Here is a 27,038-nt window from a genome sequence, read left to right as displayed (position 1 = left end):
TCCAATTGAGGGAGGAGAGGGACTAGGAAACCACTCTGGTCAAGTGACGTCACCCTCGGGGTTTTTTTTCCGCTTGCTGATCTGGAAGCCGAAACTTTCTCCCATCTGCAGACGGTAATCGTTTTGTCGACTCGCTTGGATTTTTGACTGCTGAAAAAGGTGAGACGCGTCTATAGTTCGAACGTAGCACTTTGTTTCGGTGGGTTTTAAGGATTTCTCTCTCTCTCTCTCCCTTTTTTAAAAAAAATTCTTGGAAACCGACTTGTTGGTACTTTGGCTGCTCGACTCGGGACAAAAAAAGTTTGCGGTCGAGAAGGAAAATGGGGGGTATTTTGTGTTTATCGGCAGTGGATTTGTAAAGGACGCCGTAAACTGCGACGAGGAAGGCGGCTTCTTGGTTTAAGTCCTGTTTAGGTGGTAGAAGCGGAGCGCTGTCTGCACTGCGTTGCCGTGATCGTGTGTCTATGCTGAACTGAGCGACATGGCAGTATCACTGCTGCCTGTTTCAAAAATTATACCGTAGTTTTATTTTCCCTGGGGCCCGTCGAATCGCTTTGTCGCGGCTCTCGGTTAAATGGGGGAACAGCTATATTCCGAATTAAAACGACTACAAAATCGAGGACTGTTACTTCGACCCTTTCGGGTATTTTTGGTGACGGGGAATTGGGCAGTGAGTAGCACTTCGGGGAAACTTTTTTTTGGGGGGGTGGTCGGTTGCGAAGCGACTCGCAGCCTCCGAAAACATGTCTGTCGACGCAAATATATTGGGGAAACAAAAGTCTCAAAAGGAGAATTAGTGTCCAGCACGCTACAATGCAGGACGTGGCTTGCTTGAATAATGTTTGTGTTAATCGATATCGAGATGCGGGCCACGTTCTAAGCACAGTTTTAAAATCCCCGTTAATCTCTAGTGACTCCCGTTGAGTTTAAAGATACAGAGTTGTAACATCCCTTGTGTTTTCAATTATATATTTCGAGTTACTCGGACTTTTTCGACGTCACACTTTAATAAAGGTATAAAAAGTGACGCTGATGGTTAATTTTGGTGAAATACTGTTAGGGCTTTCGAAGTTTTCCGAGCACTGCCCGTGTCCGGTGTGGTATTTAAAATTGCCCGCGTAGTGGTTTAAGTTTTTTTTTTTGCAGTTCACGCAGCTCAACCTAAAATCGTACACGCCGGAAATCTTTGAAAAGGTGGAGAACATGAAACTGCGAAAACCTAACTGTTTTTTCGTGCATGGGTGCTGTGGTTCTGTACTCGTAAAAGAAAATATCTTGGAATGCGCTTCTGGCAATCCGGTTTCTGAGTCACGGCCGGGGTGGGCGCTTGTGGGTTGTCACAATCAAAACTTAAACACTCTTAAGGCCGGTTTCACAAGACTGAACTCCAGTGGATCTCGAAATCGTTCTTCAGGCCTCGCTAGAAGCGTCTGTAAAGTGACTTTATCGAGTGCAGCAGGCAGTTAATTCTTTTGTTGGCCCAGAGACACCCAGCACAGTGACCGGTGTCGAGAATCAAAAAAAAGTCCCGCAGCTGTAAACCAAAGAAGATTGTGGCCCACCTATGCCATTTGGTAACAAATAGCTAGTCCGTCTCAAGTCCTGACGTCGGTGAAGAAAAGTGGATCGGCTCCAGCGACAACGTTGGGTCGTTTGTTCCAGACTCCCACAACTCCTTGTGTAAAGAAACGCCTTTCGGGAAGGTGCTGCAGTGAACCCTGAAGTAACGTGAGGTCTGCTGTTACCTGCTCTTTCAGCCTCCCCCCCCCCCAGAGCTGTAGCAGCGCCTGGTGGAATTTGCGTCTGTTTTGCCCGTTCGTATACGGCCCACCTCCTGTCCGGCAGTTGCTAAACCGTGCTCCCCTCGTCTCTGCAGCCAGGACTGTTTTACTCCCAACGTGCGGCGCGTGGGCTTGCTGGGACAGGAATTCGGTCACGTGTGTAAACGGACTCCGACGCGTTCGTTTGTTCAGAACAGGTTTTTCGAAATGGAATTCTTCAAGTGCAGTACGATACAGCAGGGGTCAAGGATGACGCGTGACGCCCCTGAAAGCAGTCCCGTCATTTCAGATGGGGGAAGCGAAGCTGCAATTGCTCGTGTTTCATTGAGATTCGCCAGGCCTTCCCGTCCGGTGTTTCTAATGCCTGTGAGCTTGCCCAAGACCCTACAGAAGCCAACAGCCTGTAAATGAAGCCTTAACGTACCACTTAACATTCTTTGTGGTTGAAACAGCAGCATCAATCATTCAGTTTCTTTGCAAGCCACATACATAATTGGGTTCAGCTGGGATTTACAGATTTATGGCGGAGACAGTAGGCTGCCTTCTTGGTGCTGTTGGGGCTGAAGCCATATGTAAAACGATCATGTTCTTTTCTGGTTTGGAGCATGGCGGAGATCTTTGTTTGGTCACGACTGATTTCGGCATGCGGGTTGTAAAGATCCAGAGCGCTTTAGGGGATCCGAGAGGGGCGTATGTCAGCCTTTATGTGGAATACGTTAACTGTCCACATTCCAGTCCAGATTGTACGCTGTGCGGAGGACCAGGTGTTGGCAGTGTGTCATGTTGGGTGGGATGGTGCCAGGACATTGCTGAGCTTCGTTAGTGGTATTATATGTACAACGGAAGGGTTGTGGGGGTGTGGAACAGCTACTGTTCAAGTAGATATCCTGGAATCTTTCAAGGAAAAGCTGGATGAACTCCTGGGACCAATTCACTGCTGACTGCTGGATGAGCTGAATGGCCTCCTCTTCTTTGTAACATTCCTCTGTTCCAAACTGTGCCCCTCTAGTTCTTTTGGGTGCTAGTAAATAACTGATCGAAGGACATCGTCCCTGCGTTGGGGGGGAGAGATGCAGATCTCTTCGTTTCAGCAGCCCGGTGATGCGCAGGTCTCCTCGTGCCCACCTCCTCCTTCCGTTCCCAGTTGGCGCAGACCGCTGGACAGGCCGGTGCTGGTTTTGAGAGAAGGGGTCCTTGCACAGAATCCCCAAGAGGAGCCGTCCGCTCTTTAAACCCACCGTCGATCAGGCGGTTGTGGAAGGGGACCCGCCCTGTGGCCTGTACCCCATCCTGTGAGCTGGGGGCTGTAGAGCCCCCGCCCACTCCCGATCTAGGGTTTCAGACAGATGACTGCCGTGATTGTTAGGAATACATGGAGACAGACCGGTTTCATGTCAAGCCAAGCTGATGTAATAAATGCAGAACTACTAAATGGGAAGCTTGACACTTCTGTGATACTGTATTAGTAAGACCATTATAGTTGCACAAAATTCTACGTACTGGGTGTTTTCTCACTTTCCTCAGTGTTTTTGATAAGCGGTTTCTTTTAGGCGCGTTCTAAACAAAAGATCCTGCTCTAGAGAATGGAGGCAGTGTGTGCCTGTTGAGACCTTAAATATTTGCAGCTTGATTCACACTGGTACCAGGAGAAGCCAGGAACTCCTGTCCTAATCTTTCCATCTCTCCTTTCAAGCTCCCGCCCGGCTGGTGTGTGAAATGAGCTGCTGGGTTCTCCTCGCACCTCGGTCTAACGCCAGTGGGCCGGCCGGACACGTTCACGCCTCTGTGCCAACAATCGGGCATCGCAGAGGAGAGCGGGCGGCCAGTGCTGTCTCCGCCAACTCTCTGAAGTCTTCCTGCCTTTTTTTTTAACAGCTGATGTTTGCACTAAAGCAGTTCCCTGTACAGTCAGATGACCTCTCCCTGTGAAACTTCTGCTCCGGCGATGTGAGATCTTGAATGTGGCAAAGGCTGTTTGTCACAATGTGCTTACCAGTGCTTGCTCAGGCCGGTGGTCTTGAGGACAATGTGGCCTGATTCCTAGTCCCGTTCTGAAAGCTCTTCAGTGCACTCGGTCCAGTCCCTGCCAGAGCACCCCTGGGTGTTACCTAGCTCGTTTAACACTGCCAGCAGGGCGCTAGTTCGTTCTGCGATCTCTGTCCACGGCTCAGTGTCTGGACTCATTAAGCCAATAATTGGTTCAGTTGAGAACCAGCAGTCGGGGAGGAAACAAAGGCCCTGTGTCTTTCCAGGAAGAGTGAAAGATGCACTTGTTGCAGTAAGTGCCAGGAAAGTAATCTTATCAGTTTAATTTGTGATTTATGGATCAACGGAACAAACAAGATTATGTCCGTGATCAGGAGAGTGTTCATGTCAAATCCTGACTCCCCCCACCCCCATAGTCTTCAGCTGCTGGCCAGCTGCCCATCGCACGTCACGCACGGAGGAGTGGGCACCCTGCCCTTCCTGGAAAACAAGCTCTGTCTGCCATTTCCAACGGGTTTCGCTCCTCGGACTCTAGTGCGGTACAGAGCTGTCGCGCTCCTCGGAGACTCCGCTCCGCGAGAGCCCAGACAGCCTGTCTCTCCCCCTGGCGTCTACGGCGCGGGGAAGGCAGCCTGCTCTGTGCCATTGCAGCGCCTCTGTTTAGTGCTTCTTGTGCTTCGTTAACCATTAATGAGTTAACTGACTCCAGTGCCAAAGGTCCCCTGTAAGTATTCACTGGAGGGGACTGCCGGGGTGGCTCAGCCCTGGACTGGACTGCTCCTGCGCCGGACTGTGGCCTGGGAGAAGGACCCCTCTGGACTCTGAGGCAGGGATGTCGTGTATTACAGGGGAAGGTCAGCAGTTATATCGCTCTGCAGCTGGCATCTGGCTGTCCTCTGAAGCTCTACAGGTGTGAGCTGGTCAGTTCCTAGAGAGGAGACTTCCTGGGAAAGCCAAGGTTGCTGCTGGAAGAGGTGTTATTGGGACCAGTAGGAGGTGCTCACCCTGCGGTCTGTGTGGGTCCTTATGCCCCAGTTTAGTGACGGGGACGCTACACGGTAAAAAAAGGCGCTGAAATTCGGATGAGATGTAAAACCGAGGTCCTGACTCTCTCTGGTCATTTAAAATCCCAGGGCATTTCTTAAAAAGAGTAGGGGTCTTATCCTGGTGTCCTGGCCAAATTTCCCATTGGACCCTTGCCAGTCATGGCCTCCTAATAATCCCCATCTATGAACTGGCTCCATCACTCTGTTCTCCTCCCCACTGAGAGCTGGTGTGTGGTGAGTGTACTGGAGCATCATCCAGGTGGGGCTGCACACTGGGGGTGGTGGAGGAGAGTCCCCATCACCTGTAAAGCGCTTTGAGTGGAGTGTCCAGAAAAGCGCTATATAAGTGTAAGCTATTATTCTTATTAATTATTAAAAGTTGAGTCACAAAAACTGTGTAAGGAATCCTTATTAAGTTGCAGGGGCTTGTTACCAGCTTGCAGATGCACAGATCCCATCTGGATGTAGTGCCGTCACCGGTAGATTCTCCTCTTCCCAGAGGGAGTGGGAAACAGTTTTGTTTCTCGGTGTAAATGGGGTAAATTGTGAACCGCGACGCTAGCCTGGCTGTCTCCTCTGTGTGAGGGATGGACAGGAGTCCTGCTGCGTAGCTCCGGTTTAACGAGCTGTGGCCGTGGGAGGTCAGGTTGCTGCCAGTGGCTGGATTGCGGCGCGTGCGTGTTTGCCATTGCCTTTTTTTTTTCCCCCTGCGGCAGTCACATTTGCATCTCTCCGTGTGTCTTTGTACACGAGAGGGAGACGGAGAAATCCCCAGTGTTATTTTTGGTTCCGGTTCAGAAGACGTGCCAGGATTTCATTTCCTTCAGAAGCGTCTGCGTGTCTGCGTGTCTGCGTGTCTGCGTGTCTGCGTGTCTGCGTGTCTGCGTGTCTGCGTGTCTGCGTGTGAGGGGGCTTCTCTCCTGGGCTTCTGCCTCGGCTGTTTCCGAGGGGGTTCTGCACACAAGGGTCCCCCTGTGGTGAAAAGCGAGCCCCTCAACATGTCGTCTTGTATTCCAGGGAACCTGAATCAGGCACCATGGCTGTGGAAGGAGGGATGAAGTGTGTGAAGTTCCTGCTCTTCTTTTTCAACTTCATCTTCTGGGTGAGTCGGTGCTCTCTCGGCGGAGGCCCCCCGGTATTCCAGCGGTCCTCTCCGGAGGTCCTGCTCGCCAGCGGGGTTACAGCTGCTCAAGGAAACAGTCTTCACGCAGCCCGGGGCTCGTTTGACCAGTCCGTCAGGAGGTCCCATGTCAGCCTTTGCTGATCAAACTCGCCCACAGGTTTATTTCCAAGAAGCTTGTAAAACGATCGATCAGGGGATGTGCTTCATCATCGTGCCACCAGATCCTGAGCTGGTATACGGCAGCACATGCAAGTGGTGGCCCCTGCATTGCAAACAAGATCTGCCGGTTTCATGAAACCGAACTGCTTGTTTTGTGAATTGGTGCATCTTAAATTTCTCGCTCACCCTGGCAAAAGGCAGTTCTGGCAGTCTCGTGAAGTCGCTCGTTTAAGAGGTGCCAGAATTAATGACCGTAGCAGCGTACTGTATACCGTGGTATGCAAACATACTACATCATCTGTGACTTTTTTGGGGGGTGTTGCATGTGTGTGTGTATACAAAAATATCAGAATTTTTTGCACGGTCACCTGATCTGAAACCAAGTCAAATCGGAAAGAGATCCGTGCACAGAAGTGTACGAGTTGAAATATTTCATTTAGCCATTTCCTGAAAGGTGACAGGATATTGGCTTCCGTAACGTGGACGCCTAGCTTGTTCCAGACTCCTTCAGCATTTTGGGTTAAGAAGTGCGTCCTGTTCTCAGCTTTTAAATGCCCTTTCCTGTAGTTTTCATTTGTCCACTAGGATGACTCAGTCAATGAATACCTCCGTCAAGGTACTGTGTAGCCTGTTCTTTTTAGTCTTGAACAGAGAATACTACAAGGTGACCTGACTGAGGAACTCATCGACTGAGTCTTCCCATGTTCCTTTAGCTTGTAAAGGCTTTTAAACCGAGGAGAAGTCTGACTGCTCTTCTCTACTGAGAGAGAGACGTCTCCTAGACTGACTCCAGACCAGCAGGTTTTTTTTGTACCTCTTATGTGAGGCGACCAAAATCTTACACCATATTCAAAGTGACTTCTTAATAATAGTCTCAATTTTAACGTAATGCCCCCTTCTTCAATGGCTGTACCTTTAACTACATGTCCTAAAGGTTTCCCAGATATTGCCGTAGCCAATAAAATCAGGCCAGGACCGTGCGCCAAGCGGTAGTATTTGAGGCCTTTTCCGTCGCGCTCTGTGTGCAGAGCAGTGTGAACCGGCGCCAGAATGAGTCTGGAGCGATGGAAAAGCAAATAGCTGGAGCTCGCTGACCTTGGCCCGGCTGGAGCGCCCACGTTTCAGTAGAGCGCCCGGCAGAGACTGGGGCGTCTCCAGCTGGAAGCCGCTCTTGTGAAGAGTGTGGTTCCGGTCGGGCAGCTGCTGTCCGATCCAGAGCGGTCCGGACCTGAAGGCGGCGTCGCCGGTGGGTTTCGTACCACCAGGACTATGGGGGAGTTCTGTAGTAAAGAAGCTGTTTTGAGGCAAGAGGCTGCGTTTTGGCAGTGTAATGTCGGACTTGTCACCCCAAGCGGCCCTCTGTTTAGTGTAGCGTTCGTCCAAGGAGCCGCTAACGAGTTCCCAGCCACAGAGTCCTCAGCTAGGCCTGCGGCACGCTGACACCATATCCTGTTGCTAAACTTGTCTTCTTCGCAGCAGCTTTTAAGAGTAGGCCTGCCTCCTTTTCCTCGTGTGTGTTAAATCGCCACAGCCTAATGCAAAGCCAGTTATTTTGTAAAGTGCTTAAACCTCATAATTCGAGCCCCTGATGATTTTCGTGTTCCACCTGGTGAAAGCTAGAAACACTTCTGTTGTTTACTGGGAATTTAAATAGTAAAAAAACGGGGCCGTTGGATTTAACCATTAATTAGAATGCAAAAGGTGCACATCTTAATGAAATCAAGTTAAGGTTACGGTTGTTCTTGAGAGCACTAATCGGAAAGATGCTCCTCGATCTTGGGCTGCCAAAGCTCTGGTCTCTTCCTGGTTCTTGCGGCGGAGAGAATGTTTCTCCGAGGGCGGGTCGTGTTTCGCTTGAAAGCAAGTGGACGCGCGAGGGTGCCTGTTCAGTGGACTGTTGTCGGATACTGGCCGGAGTCGGCAAGCAGACGTTTTTCACTCTGGAACAGCAGCTCCCACTCCTGCAGCTCTGCTTTCTTTCAGTTGATTAAAAGCCCCGTCAAACCCTGAATTGGTCACCTATTAAGAGCTGCTGAGCAGAAATGAGAAAGAAGCCATATAATAAGCAAGTCCGGGGGAGAAGCATGGAGCTTTGTGTACTGGAAGCTTAGCAGCAACAAACACAATGAGCAAAAGTCAGGGGCTTTCAAGGGACATGCCTGTTAGTGCTTGCTTGTGCTCGGATCTGTGCTTGGACAAAAAAAAAAAGACCGGCACTTCCTAATGCACGTGCAAAAAGAAAGAGATCAGCTCGGGTACCTGTACTGTGCAAACGTACGTCAGTTTCTGCCAAGCTGTGCTGACTTGTTTGTTTTTTTTCACACTTCATGTGCAGCTTGAGCTTCTTGTTCTCTTTCGCTCCGGAAATGATTGTTAGATGGCAACAAGGAGCGTGTGAGATATGACCAGGCTTTGCTTTTATCTTTTTCATCTGCACAGCTGTCAGTCTACAGCGATACAGCAGTCTGCACTTTTGCTCAGCGATCGTTATTTTCCTCCTCGGCTTCACAGTTTGGCCTCTTCTGCTTTATAGGCTTCTTTTTCACCCAGGTTTTTTCCCCATCTAGTTTATCTCCAGTCCTTCTGCTGCCTCTATCCTGTGCTTCAGCAGGTGCGATTAGTAAAGGTGCTTCCTGCTATCGCAGTCCGAGAAGGGAAGCGAGGGACCTCTGTGCTGATTTGCAGGGGCAGCAGTGTTCCTCGGAGGTCGCAGTGAGCCACCCCAGGGCTTTGCATAAGCCCCCAGGCCCTGTACTATCCCAGCCCCTCACTGGGATAGTATACTGGAAATTGAGCAACTGCAGTGCAGCTGAGCGCTGAATCATGTGGCTGCAGCGCTGCTCTGCTCTCGGGCCGCTCGCTGCTCCACGTGGTTCGTTTCCGGGCAGCAGACTTGCTCAGCTTTCCTATCGGGGGTGGGAGGGAGGAACAGGATGCAATTCCTGGAGACAGGAGACCAGATCTGGAGTGCTGGGCAGCTCCGTCTGGCTCTGATCTGCCATTGATTGTTTTCTGGGATGTGGCTGTTGGGGAGGATTTTAAATTATCTCCCGGACTTGGTGGCTGGAAGAGAAAGGGTGGGGTTTTTCCACATGGACTGCTTGGCTCTGCTGTTTGGCTGTTCACGTCGTGTGCTCTACCTGGAAAAGCCTCACGCTGACGAAGTTCATTAGCGGGTGCTGGGATGAACTCCTATCCTTAATTGGAACTGGGACGGCTCCTTAATGCTGATCTGATGCTAAATCACAGGCACCAGCCCAGCCCCTGTCAGAACTTGTGATCCCAGTAAAGCAATAACGTTTTCATCAGTCCCGGATCATCTTGGATCCAGTCCCAAGCTGGAATGAAGTGCTCTTTTTTTCTGAAAGAGGATTTAAGAGTGTGAGAGTCCAGGTCTGTGAGGCCTGATTGGTCGGCAGCATCCACTCACAAGGTCGTGCTGGGACCGGTGTGGCCAGGTGTAGGGTTGGGGGAAGGTACATCAGGGTGTGGATTATAGCCCATGGGCATCTGCTAGAATTTTGTGCATGGCTGACATTTCGGCTCCTGGCCGGACCATTCACCCCTAAATCAGGATAATGAAAATAACAGGCAAACGTGTCCCATAGATGACAACAAAGATTATAGCTGTACAACAACAAAACACCTGGAAGAACTAGCGTCATGCTGGTGGCCAATTAACAAATACCCGATAGCCCTGATTAGGATGTCAAAGGGGTCCGACTTCATTTAAATGGCAAAAACAAACCTGTTGGAGCTGGGGGGGGGGGGCGTGCTCATTGAACAGCATCAGTTGAGCAGCGATGTCAGTCTCACTAGTTTATTATTGCTGCTGATCCGGCGGGGGCTTCAGGCATCGGGTTCAAGCTAGAAAGCATGGCTGGAACGCACAGCGAAGTGGCACAACGGAGGAGAAGTTATCAAACAGGAGCTGCTTCGTGTAGATCGGCGCAGTTTAGATCGGGCCTAGAGAAGTTTGTTCAGATGGCCGATTCTAGCAATAACCTGTGGTTTTCAAGGGGAGAAAGCTCGTTGCAAACATGCAGCATAGGCCGTTGGGAAATAAGAGCTTCTGTAACGTGGTAAATACCACCATCGGGGCCGAAAGAACAGCCTGGGAGGGCTTCAGTAATATTCAAATGAGTACTGCTGTATTTTAAAAGATCAGGGCGGATTTGCATTGACAGGATCACTTGTGGTATCAAAATGATCATAAAAAACACCTGATACTACCATCCTCCAGCTCAAAAACACACTTATCTCCAATCTCCTTTACTCACAAATGGACTGGTCCTGGGCACTTTGCCCCGAGTCAAACCTGCCTTTTTAAAGTGACAAACAATATTGAGTGTTAAATGTATATGCAAAAGCCCGAGTGGAACCCGAGCCCTGTGTTTTCAGAATCTGTGACCTCGTTTACCAAATCCAGGCTTATTATTATGCGTTTACGAATAAGCTCCATGAGTACTTTGAAGGAGCCACTGCCAAGATTTCTGTGTGTTTTGCTTTTACAGATGCGACCTGTGTAACCTCAGGAGATTTATAAGGATTGAGTTAGCCCTGAAACGCTAGGAGACGGGCTTGCATACATCTGTATTCTCTATACTGCTGCTCTCCCTGTTGTGTGATTCTTACCCTGCAGTGTGCGGGACCCCTGTTCCTGCACAGGAAACGGGCAAGACTGCAGCATGGCTTCAGCGTTGCACCATGTTTGCTCTGGGGCCCAGTGTCACGGCACAGCTTGCGTTTCTTCCTCCAGGAGCTACCGACGAGCCTTGCCGCAAGACGGCGTGAAATAAGTGTCATCCAGAAAAGTGCTACACAGGTCAAGGAAGAGCACGTGTTATCGACCTGGTTCTTCCTCTTGAATGAGCCCAGGGGTCGTTTGTACAGAGTTACAGGACTAGCTGCTAGCGGGTGTGCAAAGCGCCAACTGGTTTTTAAAGCTGAAATAAGGCGACTCTGTGCATTTACCACTGAAACCCGAGAGTTCCTCCTCACGCTGTATGGGACACATGACACTAAGCACTCTGTTCAGTCTGACCACTGTTAATCTGTACTTAAATCAGGTGGTGAAAACGGTTCATTGCGTCCCCCTGCGTCTGATCCTCTGTGTAAGGCCCCCCCAGCTTTGTAAATGCAAAGGATTACTGTGGCGTCCCCTCTCAAAGTGAGCAGCACTCAACAGCCGAGCTAGTGGCAGTGGTTGGAGCTGCAAGCCCAGTTGGGTTGGACAACTGACAGAAATCCTTGTGTAGTTACCCTGAGAGAAGATTGTGGAAGGTGGTTCATCCAGGTAAACAGCTGCTCTTGTTTGGCTAGTCAGATAAGGACGCTGGCCACACCCTGGCCATTAACTCTCCCCGTGAGGGATCAGCTGGTGCAGGGAAGGGTTTGGAGCAGGAAACTGCCTTCCTGGGAAAGAGGGGCGGATTCAGGCTGGGCAGCGGTAGCATGACGTTCTCGCAGTCGAGGCGCGTGCGTTTTGTTGAAGGAGGCTTTGCTGTTCTGTGCTCGTCCCGTTTCGCTGCCAGTTATTTCCACACTCCCCTGTGTCTGGGTTATGTGTAACTCCCTGCTGAGCCTGCCTGCCTGCCTGCCCTCCCTGGAAACAGACTGGAGAAAGCCTATTCTGGGGACTTTGAGGAGTTTTAAACCTCCAGTTCAAGCCAGACACTCCAGTCTGACTCCAACCCAAGGATGCCCTTTACTGAGACGCAGTGTGACCTGTCACCGATGGGGACCTTTATCTTTGCAGCTGGTGGAGCCTCGGAGCTATTTTAGAGAGCCTCCGTCTCGGTGGTTTCTCACCCTCTCCAGCTGATCCGGTGCTTTCAGGGTTCTTTAATCCCAGGACGCGCTGGGCTGTGGAGTTTTGAACATGGAGAAATTCCGGCTTGTGGAAGATCTAGCTTTCACCGACGCAGTAATGGCCCGAAACAACAACAAAAAAAAAGAAACAAAGAGACCATTAAGTATGTATGGGAGGGTTTAGGGGAGAGTTTGTTACTTCATTTCAAAACCGGAATTCAGATGTCAAAACAGGCCGTGTAAGATTCGCCACAACATGTCCTAATTTCCATGATCTCTATCAAAAATACTAAGCAAATGATGGAAGAGGCAGGAAAACCTCGTTGCGTGATCAGCAAACCTTTATCTGATCCCATTCCCCTGAAAGAGAGACCCGTCAGCCCATACTGTGGGCGATGGTGTGTAGTTGACTTGATGAGCCTCCGAAACTTGGCTGCTCTTGGGGCTCCTGTGAATCTGTTTCACAGTTTTTGTGATTCAACTTTAAATAATTAAAAATAATAATTGCTTACACTTATGTAGCGCTTTTCTGGACACTCCACTCAAGGTGCTTTACAGGTAATGGGGACTCCCCTCCACCACCACCAATGTGCAGCATCCACCTGGATGATGTCACGGCAGCCATAGTGCACCAGTACCTCACCACACACCAGCTCTCAGTGGGGAGTAGAGTGATGAAGCCAGTTCAGAGATGGGGATTATTAGGAGGCCATGACTGATAAGGGCCAATGGGAAATTTGGCCACGACGCCGGGGTTACACCCCTACTCTTTTCTAGAAACGCCCTGGGATTTTTAATGACCACAGAGAGTCAGGACCTTGGTTTTACATCTCATCCTAAGGACGGCGCCTGTTTACAGTCTAGTGTCCCTGTCACTATACTGGGGCATTAGGACCCACACAGACTGCAGGGTGAGCACCCCCTACTGGCCCCACTAACACCTCTTCCAGCAGCAACCTGTCTTTCCCAGGAGGTCTCCCATCCAGGTACTGACCAGGCTCACACCTGCTGAGCTTCAGGGGGCTGCCAGTTGTGAGTACTTTTAAGACCGAAGCATTGTGCCGAGATGTTTAAATTTGCAGGTGATCTCTTCTGGGGGGGTAAATAACAGCGTGTTGCTCTCATTGAGATCAGTTTCACATCGGGTCTGAGGTCAAAGGTTAAACCCCACGGCTCAAGGGCTTTAGCTGAGTGACACGAGGAGCGAGCCCCCTCCCAGCGTTTTGTTCTCAGCTTTGGTCAGATGGTTGATCTCTCCACAGTTTTCCTCTAACGACTGAGGTCTCGCAGAATTATGAAACAATTGCCCCCTTAAGTCCAAAATAAACTTTTGGTTAAGTTAGTAACAGAGTGCAAGGGCACATAGTGTGAGGAGCAGTGTTCTTTTAGGCCTGTAGGCTGTATGCAGGGTCACGGGATTTATTTCTGTGGAAAGACTTTCAGCTTATTACATGAAAGCTGCTGTTTAGCAGGGAGTTTGGCCACGAAGCGCTGGTGGGAGTGTGATGACTCTGAAATCCGTGTGATGTAACAGTTCCAGAAAGGGGGGGCGGGTCGCTTGTGTGAGTACGACACCAGCCCTTCCCCCCTCAGCCCCGGATCTCTCGAAGACGGCGGCGTCGGCGAGCGCTGCGCTGCGCTGTGTGTGTGTGTGTGTGTGTGTGTGGTCATGAAACATGCGTCCTGTGACCAGGCTTACGAGTGATGTCACATCATATGACAGAGCCCAGGGGGTCATGAGGGAGACGGGGGGGATTAATACTTGCCTCCAGAAACACAGATTTAAGTTCACCACCCTAGATCGGACATAGCCCTCATTGCCCCTGTGTGCCGTGTATTTCCCAGGGCATGGAGGTTCCAGTCAAGGGAGCTGGTAGCCTGGTCCTGTCTGTTATTAGAGAGAACTGTTACCTCCGAGATCTGTGGAGAGAAGGGAAGGAGGAAGCAGAAAATCTGTGGAAAATAGAGCATAGGACTGAATCTCAAAAATCTAGGATAGTTATCATGTAAAGGGGAAAAAAATGGTATTTGTCCTTTTTTGGAAGTGATTCAAAATGACGTGAAGTAATGCACCTGAAAAGTAATATATATATATACACTTAATATAAGTAGTGTATATACATCTAAAACGGTATATATGAACGCATCTTGTTAAGGTCGCAACAAGGCAACAGTTGCATCATAATTAATGTAAAGTTTTCTATGTTGTGATTCTCTGTATTTATTTCAAGTTTTTGAAAACTGTGAGTTACAGGTAAGCATAATGGAATTTACAAAACAAAAGAGTGTGGGATTTCCAGGCCCCCGCAATACTCTTAAATTATCGTTCTCCACGCTGAGATCAGACAATATTTTGGGACTGGGGGGGGGCAATCGGTTCACAGAGACGTCGTGCTAGATTCTGGTTGCAGTGGGGCTCCTGTGTGTGGGACTGTGTGACGTCCGGGATGATGAATTGGGGTAGGAGGGGCAGGAGGTCCTCTCGATCATGCGAGACGCTGCAGGGAAAGTCCTCAGGATGCCGTTGAGTCACAAGACCACAAGGAGAGATGATGAAAAAATCTCGGCGGCAGCCCATTATAAAAAAATATATCCGCCAGCTTGGCAGCATAACGACTCACGTGGCTCTCTCTTGCCCTCGAGGCACGAGCGTTAGAACAGGGCAGAGCGTTAGAACAGGGCAGAGCAACTTTTCCACTCTTGTTGAAGAACCGCTGACAGTGATTCTGAAAGCAAAGATTTGACCCCATTTTTTTATTCTTAATTTCTGCAGGCTGAATATTAAGCTTATTAAAAATAGTCAGTATTGCACCTTTTTTTTTTTTTTACACGTGACATGAATGCTGGACAGATGACTAGCCGTATTGTGGCTGCAGACGTATGGGAGATTTCAGAATTCAGCTTGTGGTTTTGCTGATCCCTCTCATGTGGGGAAAACTGTATTGTTCACGGTCTTATTTTACAACGGGCGAGAGAGATTTCGAGGGGAGAAGCGTATTGGTGCTCTAATCTCCTGTCGGAGCACCGCACAATAATCCCAAACACGCCTGCAGCCAAAATAACGAAAGATGAGAAATTAATTGCTAAGAAAGTGACTAAAACAAAGAAAAACGTGTAGAGCCGTCCACAATGATTCTTAATTTCTCAAACCCTGTAGATGCGTGACTGCTTGGTTTAAAGAATGTACATCTCCCATCTGCTCAGTGCAGCTACTGCACGCCTGTTCTGCGGACCTTACCTGCTCTCAAATATTGACATTGGTGTGACCCAGTGGATTACTTCCAAAATGTACCATGGCCTCCCTCTGTTCTGTGTTTTTTTTTTTGCTATGTGGGTTGTTTGCAGTTGGAGAAAGACGGAGACCTGCTGTATTGCAGAAAGTGGAAAGAGTTCCTGTTTTTAGTCTACCTAATTATTTCCTGTCCTGCACATTCAGCACTGTGAACACCAGCACCATAACAGTCCATACAGTGAGTGTAGAATAGCTGCACGGTCTGTACACTTTCCTGGCCCTCGTGGCTAAAATACCAGATCCTCCAGTTTGTGCTTGGTCTTTCAGTCCTGAGGTTGGGGAAGGCGTAGTCTGCACCTGATTTTAAGGTGTGAGCTGGAAACTTCGCTGCTGTAAACCAGCCTTTCCTGCATCTGTTTTTTTTTTTGTGTATTGTACATCTGACTTTCTATAGTTCACCTTGTTCATGTGATATTACTTTACATTTCTGCACCTAGTTTTGTAACAGGGATTCAACATTCCTTATTTTTTGGGGTTTTGTTCGCAAAGAATTGGGAGATTTGAAGGAAAAGCGAGGAACATTAATGAACGTTGTTGTAAACTCCGAGTATAACGTACACCTGGTGTTATAGCACATTTGAATTCCTTAATATATATAGATGGATGCATGTGAAGATCTGCAACATGCAGCAGTTTGATTGGTCTTGGCTGCACAAAATGACAATTCAGATCTTTGTTTTTTCAAAGTTTGACTGGGTAAATCCCCTTGATATGCACCATCTCAGGAGCTGGTGAAGAATTATTCCAAACTGAGGAACAGGTGCACAGTGATGGTCAATTCTTTCAGCACTCACTGGGTGGAACTTGAAGAGGCTGATTCACCTGGTAAATAATGAGACCGTTTCGAAAACAATTTTTTTTCTCTTTGATGTAAAGCTGGAAGAGTGTGGCTGCTAACTGCACAGGAAAATCCATACGACACTCTTCCATCGTGTTTCTGTCCCCTAGAATCCGAACACTTCATGTTAGTGGGCGTGTGTTTTTTAGGCTATTGTACTGTTCGTAGGGGGGGAAAAACAGATTTTAATGTTGCTTCAACCCCACATGTCTCTCTGATGTGAAGCAGGGTGACAAGCTTGAAACGCAGCGCTGGTGTGTAAAACCTGGCATGGATCAAGCTGCTCCGCAGTGGGAGTCTCGTTTCTCTTCAGGCCTTGGCGGCTGTTTTTGTCTGGACTGGCGCCGGTGACTCACGCCGGGCCTAAATGCGATTACAGATCCTGTTGCTGGTAAAATCCTTGGCTACAAAATTAGAAACAACCTAATTTTCCAGCTTTGATGTCGGTCGTCTTCCACAGGGGATGTGCGATTTGACCAGAGCTACGCCCTCACCTCGCGCCAAAGGGAGGCGTGCCCATCACTGATCCCCCCCCCCGACCAGAGGTTTGGGGTGAATGGCGTGTGAGCACACGCCAGCATGCTTGGAGAGAGAGAGGCGAAGAGCTATTTGAACACCCTTCGCAAACAATGAGCAGGGGGAAAAACGCAGCAAATATTCAGCAAAATGGAAAGACAGACGCTTAAAGCAAAATGGAAAATTGGCACTGTCTGGAACGGTTATGCAATCCTACTTTCTTTTTTTTTTTAAAGAACGCCTTATTGTAGGAGACGGAGTCTTCTCTACAATGCATTGAACACCCAAGAGTACTCTGAATGCTACAGCCTGGTTGTTTGGTCTGCGTGTGAATCTCGTGCTAAGGAGTGGCTCTGGTCTTGGCCTCTCCCAGCAGCAGGCTGGTGCCTGTAGCCGTGCCCTCCACACGGTCTCCTGGCACGGTCGCAGACGGGCGTTTACCCACGCCATGCAAGCGAGGCGTCTCCCCTGTAGGACAGCTGTGCCCCTAGGATTTGAACCCGCAACCTTACCGCTACAAATCCCCAGGACTCAAACCATTACTCTACTGCACTTTGCAAGTTAAACTTAAAAAAAAAAAATGTAGTAGGACAGCATTTCCAGGGAGCTGACAGCTGACAGTTGACAGACGTACAGTAACCAGAACGGGGATTGTGTTCTGGAGGCTTGGATGTGCTTAAGGGGCTGTGCCACTTTAACTTAAAGAAGTGCCCTGTGCTGTTAAAACAGGAAACGCTTCTGAAAACAGTGATCCTTAACTGGATCAGGATTTTCAAGGGATTGTTTGGGAAGTGTGGCATGATTTAATGTCATCTGCTTTATGGGCTGTGTTTGTCATGTCTCCCAAGTGATCCAGATGCATTTGGATAGGGGGGAAAAGTGTCTTGGGAATGGCTAAGCTAAACTCCTTTCTCCCCGCAGGTCTGTGGTCTGGCCCTGATCGTGATTGGCATCATGGTCCAGGTGGGGCTTCACCAAACCCTGCGCATCAAGGACGCGTCGGCCCTGGGCGCCCCCATTGTCATCATCGTCGTGGGCGTGGTCATCTTCTTCATTGCGTTCTTTGGCTGCTGCGGAGCCTGGAAAGAGAGCAACTGCATGGTCACCACGGTAACGCCCATCCCGTGATGCTGCAGAAGGGCAGCTGGCAGCACTGGAGGTTTTGCTGGACTTGGTGCACAGAGCTCCACGCAGATCTCCAGGTGGTGCTGTGCAGACTGGGGTCGTATACCGCCTCTTTGTGGTGCTTATGCAGGCGTCGCTGTAATAAAATTTGATAACTTTAAAGTAAAGGACTTCCATATTTGAAGGATTTTGTTTAGATATAGCACTTGCACCCTCAGAAGCTTCTTAAGAAGATTGCTCAGTTATCTCTATGTAACTCGGGGCTCAGGTGGAATAGAAGCCGGCAGACACTGGGGTACCCCAGGACGTGGTGCGGACTACATATAGTTTCCAGATCTGATAATATACAGTGCTGTGGTTTAAAAGTTAGTTTGTTGAGCTGGAGACCTAGGACTTCCTCATTTCAGATTGCTGTGCTCATGCAAAAAGCAAGAGCGTCCAGGACATTTGCTCTGATACATCAGCATAACAAACTTAAAGAAAAAGAAAGGAGCTGTGTGTGGTCAGTACACAGAGACCATACTGCTGCACTTCTGACTACGTGGTTTACAGTTTACAGGCCCTGTACCACTGGTTGGTGTCTGTAAGCGCCTCTGAGAACGTGCCTGTTTCTTGGGAGGCTGGAAATTGGTTGCTCAGCTTGCTCCTCTCGCTCTTTCTCCCCACCAGTTTGCAGTCCTGCTGACCCTTATCATCATAGTGGAGATTGCAGCAGCCATCGCTGGGTACGTCTTCAAGGACAAGGTGAGTTAGTGCATCTGTCCTGCCCTCCGCTCTGTGCATCTCTCATCTCTACAGCGCTGTGTAAAGTGTTATCACTGGGGCCTGGGTAGATGGCATATAAATATATATTGAGGCTTCCTTTGCTTCTGAAAAGTAAAGGAAAAGCAAATTGCACGGTTCAGCAGAAGCTGCAGTCGAGAACTGAAGGGTTGTCCCAGTATTGTTTCAGAACTGAATACTGTGGACGATCTGGCTTTGTGATAATGGTTGGTGTAGAATGGACTCTGCATTCACCTTGCCATGTTTAAACCTATGGCTGATGGGAAGTGTGGAAGAGCAGATCCTTAGAGAGGTGGGTCAGATACAATGCTGCTTTTAACTGGGCACGTTTGTCTTCTGCAGGCCAAGACCATCCTGACTGATGGGTTCCACGATATGATCCAGAAGTACAACAGCTCTCAGGATGCGATGAAGGCCATGGACGGGATCCAGGAAGACGTGAGTCAGTTAAGCGAGGGTGTTCCTGGTGCAGTCTGGGGGCTCAACACTCTGTGTCCAGAGAGAAAAAGAAAAGGCAGGATGTGCTCGTTGGAGAGAGACCAGTGCAGAGGCCTGTCGTGACGTCGGACTGTGACGGAACACGGCTGAAAACGATTCTGCTGCCTTGCTGCCAGTGGACCGTCTTTTCTTAAACATGAGCTGTATCGGCCCAAGGTCTGTGGGCGAAACATCCGCTTCATCCGAGTTGAAGAAAGGGCACGATCGCGTTTCAGACGCTCGGCTCTGACCTCGGGCTTGTGAAGAGTTAAGGTCTGTCTGCAAGTCAAAACTCCACCTGCCCCGGCGCCCTGCGTCAGGCCCTGGTCGATGGGCCTCGTTTCGTATCGCTGCAGGAGCATCTAATAATCTTACTCTGAATACACATACACGTACAGAACCCCTCAAAGAAAAAGAAGCAAGCCGTGTGTGCCCAGTACATGACAGACCACGCTGCTGCAGTTCTAAGAATGTAGTTTACAGACAAAAGCGAGCCAATGGACACATCCAGCCTGTTTGTTAGGAGTTAGCTGATCTAATGGTCTCTCCCAGCTGTTTCTTGACAGAAACCAGGGTATTAGCTATAATCATGTGGCTCTCTAGCTTCTTTCAAACTCCTGAAACCGTTTGGGTAGACTGCCTCCTGTTCTGGGTTATAAACTCACCACCATGCCCTTGTGATCTGCGGTTCACACTACACTGCTAATTCGGATAAAGTCTCCTAGGTGGACATTTTGGGCCATTGGGGAATTTTGTGTCAGTTGTATCAGGTGCCCTGGTAGTCTTCTCTCATCAAGATTAAAGTGTAGGACAGTCCCTTAAAGGGCAACTGCAGCGCTAGTTTTAGTTTTGAGGGTTAAAGAGAATCGGCACTTTGTGCAGCTCAAACTACAATGAAAGTAAAATCTACACAGTAATTTATAAAAACTCCAGTTCACATCACAAAATAGATGAGATTTCCAGGTATGCACAGCGCTATGTTCTGTGATTCAGAATGAGGCAACAAGACATCCAGTGACGTTAAATGTCCTTATTACATTGTAAACAAGCAGGCTTGTGAATACATCTCTTTTAAGGCCAGCAGCCATATCACTCTGCAACTCACAACTGGCAACCCACTGAAGTCAGTATCTGGATGGGAGACCTCTTGGGAAAAACTAAGGCTGCTGCTGGAAGAGGTGTTAGTGGGGCCAGTAGGGGGCGTTCACCCTGCAGTCCATATGGGTCCTAATGCCCCAGTATAGTGATGAGGACACTATACTGTAAACAGGCGCTGTCCTTCAGATGAGACGTAAAACCGAGGTCCTGACTCTCTGTGGTCAATAAAAATCCCAGGGCGTTTCTCGAAAAGAGTAGGGGTGTAACCCCGGCATCCTGGCCAAATTTCCCCCTGGCTTTACCAATCGTGGCCTCCTAATAATCCCCATCTATGAATTGGCTTCATTACGCTGTTCTCCTCCCCACTGATAGCTGAGGTGTGGTGAGTGTTCTGGCGCACTATGGCTGCTGTTGCATCACCCAGGTGGGGCTGCACATTGGTGGTGGTGGAGGGGAGTCCCCATTACCTGTAAAGCGCTTTGAGTGGAGTGTCCAGAAAAGCGCTATATATGTATAAGCAATTATTATTAATCCAATAGAAATACACTTCTTGTTAACTCTGCACGCAGATCACATTGGAACATTTCTACAGCAAAATGTCTGTAGCATTGCCTGTACTTATTTGCTCATATATCCCATTACATTATTCATTATGGTGACTAAAGAAGCAGTCCTTCCTGCTCATGTGAATTCTCACGAGCTCTTCCTCTAGCCTGTGGCAAGAGCAGCATTTTGCAAAGAGCATGACGAGTAAACAGTTCTTTTACAAGGTCCCCAATTTTGTGCTTGGTTCAGAATTTGTCAAGTTTTGAGTTCCCGTCAATTATTTTAGTAACCGAGTTCTAATAACCAGTCTGAAAAACTGGGACTACAATTCCCCTTTAAGCCCTTATACGTATCTGGTTGCTCTTCTCTGGACAGATTCCAGAGCAGCAATATCTTTGTGCATAGTTGTGATCTGACAGAAATGTTCGAAACGAGGCCTGACTAGTGCATCATACAATTTTAATGTAACATTCCACATAAGAACTCTGGCTCTACTAGTATTCCTAATGGGGGAATGGAGGGTCATGGGAAGTAAAACAGTGTATTCTGAGGCAGTTGAGAGGGGGCAGCAGAGATAGAAATGGCGATCAGAAGATCACTGCCCAAGTATAAGCCAAACTTCCTGCAAGAAAAGCTGTGAATGTTCCCTGCTGCCTTTCTGTCTGTGTGTCTCACTGCCCTGTCTGTCTGTCTGCAGTTCAAGTGCTGTGGGGCTATGAATGCCACTGACTGGGACAGTGTCATAGGTGGCAACTCCGTGCCCGACTCCTGTTGCAAGAACGTGACCAAGAGCTGTGGGAAGGGTGCCCTGACCACCGACCGGATCTACAAGGACGTGAGTGCGACGCGGCCGGTTCTTCATTCCGATGTTCTGTTTGTCCCAGTTTGAAATCAGTTACTGATCCCCGCTTGCCTCTGTGACCCCCGTACTGCACGGGGGAGTGCCCACCTGCGCTTGCGGTACCCCGACTCCTCTACCGGTCAGACCCCCTCGGTGAGGGTGTGGCTCCTCACTCACTGACCATGCTGCACACTCGCGCGGCTCCCAGCAGGAGACGGGGGTCGAGGATGGCCACCTCGCACGCCTGAGCTTTATCGCACAGAGCCATGGGAATAATGGGACACTGCGGTAACTGGTAACATTCCTCAGGGATGTTCACACTAGGGCTCCCGTGCTCCTGTGTATTAGAGAACAGCATGAACTTGGGGAACCCCAGAAGGTAAATGGTCAGCCCCAGTGAGGTCATGGGGAAAGTCTGAATAGGCTGTGGTAAATACAGCTCGTTGGGAGTGCCGTAATAGGATGTGACATATAGATGGGTCCAGGACAACACAGGTGGGAAAGTTTAAGGTTAAAAATCGAGCATTTTACGACAAGTGCAGGGGAAAAACTGCCACCACAAGCCAAGGCCTTGAAACAAAACCGCTCTTGAGCTCCTGACTGTACTGCAAGTTCCCAACTATCATACCACGCAGTTAAGATGTTTACTGTCTTCGAAAAAGCATGCCACTCTTCAAACCTTTAGTCTGAGACCACAAGACTTTCCACAAACTCACAAATTCCTCGGTTCCACAAAGCCAGCAAGCTCTTCAAGGGCCACAGTCCCACGGTCCCCCTGGTGAAGAGCTCGCATTCACTATCTACCTTCTGGCCTTCAGATAGCAAATGAAACGGACACAAATGCAACTTTGCTTCCTGCTTTTCAAACACTCGCCTGACCAATGGTCTTCTCGCGCTGGTCAGGTGACGGAGCAGCAGCAGCTCATTCCCCATGGGCTTCTGGGAAATGTGGTCCAGACATGGTGGCCATCTTGCCTTACCTAGCTGCTCTCTCACACCTGCCAGAACAGTCTAGGTGACCATGTTGAATCTTGTGTGTTTCTGTTTTAGGGCTGTGTGAACATCATTGAAAAGTGGGTCAAGAAGAATTTGCTGATTGTGGTTGGGGTGGCTCTTGGCATCGCATTCTTTGAGGTAGGACCGCACTCCGCCCACCTCTGTGTCTCAACTCAAGACCAGCGTGGGCCAGGCGCCTTGTTTCATGTGGCTGAGCTTGTGCGAAAAGCGAAGCGTCCAGTTATCTTGCTCCAATGACACATGAGTATCATAATCATCTTAAAGAAAACAACCCTTGTGCAATCAGTACAGGGGAGACCACACTGCTGCACTTTTCAGAACATAGTTTAACTCTGAGAGGTGGTCATCTGGCCCGTCCAGCCCTTCTGTTAGTAGTTAACGGTGTGGTGGCTCTGTGGCTAAGGATCTGCGCCTGTGGCTGGAAGGTTGCCGGTTCGTATCCCGTGGCCGGTAGAGGAATCCTATTCCGTTGGGCCCCTGAGCAAGGCCCTTAACCCCCAACTGCTCCAGGGGCGCTGTATAGATGACTGACCCTACGCTCTAAGCTTCTCTCCATGTCTGTGTATCAATGCACGAACAGTACGGCATACAGCGGTGTTGCTGGCAATTAAATGCTTCATCCGTGAGCTCGTTAAGAGGGATAGAAGACTAGAAGGACAGACGTTTATAATAATTCCTTACACTTATATAGCGCTTTCCTGGACACTCCACTCAAAGCGCTTTACAGGTAATGGGGATCCCCTCCACCACCACCAGTGTGCAGCCCCACCTGGATGATGCGACGGCAGCCATAGTGCGCCAGAATGCTCACCACACATCATGGGACATTTATAGGGATTAGATTAAGATTAGGATTACAATAAATTATACAACTACAATTTACAGGTTGTTTGAAAGTAACGCAAGGAGATATGGTAGGATAGGAGGTATTTAGCGCTGTTCATTTGTGTCCTGGGAGTGCAAAGTGACGGGTGACAGGAGGGCGTCAGCGCACCCTATCGGTTCAAGTAGGAAGCGCCAACATCCATGTAGTTTCCATTGGAAACTCTGCTGTTTGCTGTTTGCAATGTGGCGGTTTGCAGTAAAATGTGGTCGCTGGCGTCCGTCGCCATCATTTGTTCTTGACTGAGTGACGGCGTGGCGCAACAGATCTGTCTCCGGCCGGCAGCAGCCCCCAGAACCCCAGCAGGGGTCGCTTGTGGGTGCGCTTACACCACCCCCGCGGCGGATGCGCGGGAAGCGATTGGCGGTCATAGCAGCGGGCCGATGGTCCGGCTGGAATCCCAGTTTCGGCGAAGCAGGAAGAGCCGTGTCTCTGTGTGTGCACTGTTGGAGAAACCGGGCTGGTTTGCGTCATCAGATAGCAGGTCGTGTGGGAAGATCCGTAACTCTCCGTGAGATAACGCGGAGCTCGTCGGTGCAGACGTGTGATAAGGGAGCGCTCAGTCAATGCTGGCCTTACCTGGGCTGCTTGTCTTTCCAGTGAAATGAAGAGGAAAGCTCCCTGCGGCTTTGCCCAGCCCACTGCAGGCACTGGCATTTTAATGTGCAGGAGTGCTCAGTCTTTTCTCCTGGGGAAACCCCTTTTCAAACCCCCCCCCCCTCAGCATCCCTTCTAAAATACACATCGGGTACCGACGTATTCTAGCGAGCTTTATTCCTGTGCTTTGGTTAAGGAGTGCCGAACGTTCGACAGTTTTATTTTTCAGAGTAGTCGGCCAGCTCTTTGACGGGGGGGAGGGGTGCAGGAAGCTGAATGTTGTGAAAGAGTCGCGGGTGGCGTGATGAGTGACGGCTGTGCCGCGCGGCCGCGAGATCTGAGCGCGTCGGCGTTCAAGCGGGGAGTGCTGTCCAGCTGATGGGGGTCAATAGCGTTGCTGGGCCGTTGGGGAACCGGGGGGGCTAGATGATTGCTCTTGAGCTGAGTCATTACAATGGTGGGGTTCTAGAAGAGAAACAGTGTTTAGTTGTTCTCATGACTAGCTGTTGTCTTGGTATGTGTTCTTTTGTCGATTTTTTTTAAAAGATTGAAAAGACATGGAGAGAATTGTGTATTTTGGGGTTTATTTTTAATTTTGTTTTGTTTGTATACACTTATGATCTTGATGTTTTATAAGAGAGAAGAAAGGAGCATTTAAGAGAGAATGGCCCCTTGGTTGGGGGAAGAGGGGAAACAAAGTGCTGTCTGGTTGAGGAACTTGACAGCCTCTCACGGGTCCTCTCCCCTCTGCGAGAGCTCTGACGGTCCTCTCCTCCCCCTGTTCTGTGTCCTCCTGTCTCTGTCCATCTTCCTGTGTTTTCACCTGGCAGATGGAACTTGATTGCTCCCCCTGTTTTTCTTCCAAGTCTCTCTTCCTCTCCTCCTTCTCTTCCCTCTGTATTTTCCCTCTGCCCGGTTGTTCTTTCCTCCTCCAAGCCCCACCGCTGACCTGAGCTTCCCGAGCGTGCGACATACGCTTGTCCCCGTCCCCCTTCGAGCCCGGGGCAGTGGTCACACCTCTGGCGGGGCCCTTGGACAGGCGGGAATACCCCAGCGTTCCCATCGGCTCGCGTGCCAGGAACGGAGTAATCACTCTTCCCTCTCTCTCTCTCCCCCCCCTCCCTGCAGGTCCTGGGCGTCATCTTCGCCTGCCTGCTGATGAAGTCCATCCGCAGTGGCTACGAGGTCATGTAACCCCCCCACAGCTCCCCCCGAGCCGGGGACGCGCCCGGCAGCCTTAAACTTCTGATTTCCGCTACCAGTGATTGTTTTTCCTCCCGCCTGTAATGATCTCTTTTGGTTTGTTTTTTTTTTTCCCTGTACTTATTCTGTCCATTTTTAAGGTAGTGCAAGAACAAATAGTTTTACCTGGAGAAGGGGGTGTGACGTTAGGGCGAGGTACCCTTCGGCGAGACGGCTCGGCGAGAAGGATAAGGGGGGGTCTTGTTGAGGGTGGGAGGGAGGAGAGGGAGTTCCGTCATTTTAGTCTGTCCCAAAAGTTTTTGTGGAGTAAATTAGGTAGTTTATTTATATTTGTGTATGTACAGAACCGCGCCTATGTTCACGCCGAGTGTGAGCTGGCCCGGTCAGGTGGCGAGTGTGGGAACGATACCGACGGACCAGCCTGACTGGCACCTGTAAAACGCCACTTAATGCCTAGCAGCTCTCAGGTTTTCAACTCTTGGTTTAATGAGTTTTTTTTTTTTCCTTTAAATCTGATTCTTGCATCTTGTGTGAGCAAGCCTTTCTCAAAACCCTTTCTTTGGAAAGTCTGTGACACCTTTTGAATCTCCAGAATGGAACAATAAAGACGGAGTCAAAAACTGGACCTCTGGGTTTCTGAGCAGGACAGCAGGCTGCGTGTTGTGGTCCGCGGGAGTCTGCCTTCAGGCAGGCGCCTGCTGGTGGGAGCGCACGGTGGTGCTGTAGCAGCCCACATCACTGATGGCTTTTTCAAGAGGATGCATCTTCCGTAGCCCTGTTCATCGTTTTCCTCTTTCGAAAGATTAAAAACACTCCTTCACTCAGGAGCTGATACCTTTATGGTTATGACTGCCCGTGTTCTAGGATGCGTCTCAGGAGCGAGCTAAACAGAGCAGCATGCTGGGCAGCAGGTGTTTGAGTGTAAATGCACCGACTGCAGGTTTCTCAGCAGCCAATCAGACTTTGTTGGAGAGCAGGTACCCAGAATCCTTTGCAGAGGTGACTTGACATGGGACAACTGGAAGAAGTTGCTGTAATTAGGGCTGCATGAGGCTGTTTAGTTACATAATCTGAATCTGTTTCCTAATGTGGCTCTGGACCTGCAGTGATTCATTGCCATTAGAACAGTGAGCTACTGCGCCTCCCTTTTTGAAAAGAATGTTGCGAAATCGTAACTGTTTGATAATGCCGAATGAATAGCTGCCGTTCCACAGTGGTGCTGCCCAACAATCTAGTTCATCTGGATCTATCGGGTAGTACATGCACAACTCGACTGCAAAACGGAATTTCTTGAATGCGGGGCTTTCACTTGTCCCCCTTCGTCTTCGAGCTGCTCAGTGGCCTTACCTCTGGCAGGGCGCTCGGACAGGTGTGAATACCTGAGCGTTCCCACGCGCCGAAAACCCTCTCCCCGGAGCGTTGCCAGCAGAACATCGCCTCACGCCCACACCTTCCTAACCAGGCCGTGTGGTGAAACAGGCACCTGGTGCGTCAGAGCTGTACCTGGGGAAGAGAAGGTGTGAGCGGGGGCGCCCTCTGCTGGCCCTGGCGGGTAGATGCAGCTCATGGTAGGGGCTGGGTCTGCTGGCTCTCATGCTGCAGAGCCAGGGCTGCTCTGGTCTTCACTGCTGGTTGTAAACAGTCTAGTGGCAGGGGCAACCTCTTTCATGATGGGATAAAAAAGGATGCTGGATTCTCCAACATGCTTTCCAGAGTGTACTTCATTACAGCCTAGAAAATGAAATGCTGTCGGGGCACGAACACCACTTGGTCAGGGTTTGACCTGCCTAAGCACTGAGCTGGCCCAAGTAACTCTGGGCTAGGGTCATTTCTCCTGCATGGGCTTGCGTGTGTGTTTTAAATGGACACCTGCTGTACGTGATGTGGCAGAAATAACTGAAATGCAGGGATAACAT

General features: G+C 49.6%; 1 protein-coding gene across 1 annotated transcript; it reads left to right on the top strand.

The window, feature by feature from the left end:
- cd63 (CD63 molecule) lies at window positions 1-25,747 on the top strand. Its single transcript, XM_088634624.1, has 8 exons — window positions 1-159; window positions 5,831-5,915; window positions 17,474-17,662; window positions 18,347-18,421; window positions 18,803-18,898; window positions 21,279-21,416; window positions 22,473-22,556; window positions 25,048-25,747. Exons 2-8 carry the CDS (start codon window positions 5,850-5,852, stop codon window positions 25,111-25,113), a joined length of 714 nt encoding a protein of 237 aa, XP_088490750.1. The 5' UTR covers window positions 1-159; window positions 5,831-5,849; the 3' UTR covers window positions 25,114-25,747.
- The last annotated feature ends 1,291 nt before the right edge of the window (window positions 25,748-27,038 follow it).

The sequence above is a fragment of the Lepisosteus platostomus genome, chromosome 1 (assembly GCF_059453375.1).
Source record: "Lepisosteus platostomus isolate fLepPlt1 chromosome 1, fLepPlt1.hap1, whole genome shotgun sequence".
Taxonomy (NCBI): Eukaryota; Metazoa; Chordata; class Actinopteri; order Semionotiformes; family Lepisosteidae; genus Lepisosteus; species Lepisosteus platostomus.
This window is presented reverse-complemented; position numbering and strand designations above follow the sequence as displayed.

Bases quoted from the DNA above. Each gene is read 5' to 3' on its own strand.
- cd63 (XM_088634624.1), top strand. From the start codon at position 5,850: ATGGCTGTGGAAGGAGGGATGAAGTGTGTGAAGTTCCTGCTCTTCTTT. The intron at 17,663-18,346 runs GTAACGCCCATC...TCTCCCCACCAG, and splicing joins GCAACTGCATGGTCACCACG to TTTGCAGTCCTGCTGACCCT. The intron at 18,422-18,802 runs GTGAGTTAGTGC...TGTCTTCTGCAG, and splicing joins GGTACGTCTTCAAGGACAAG to GCCAAGACCATCCTGACTGA.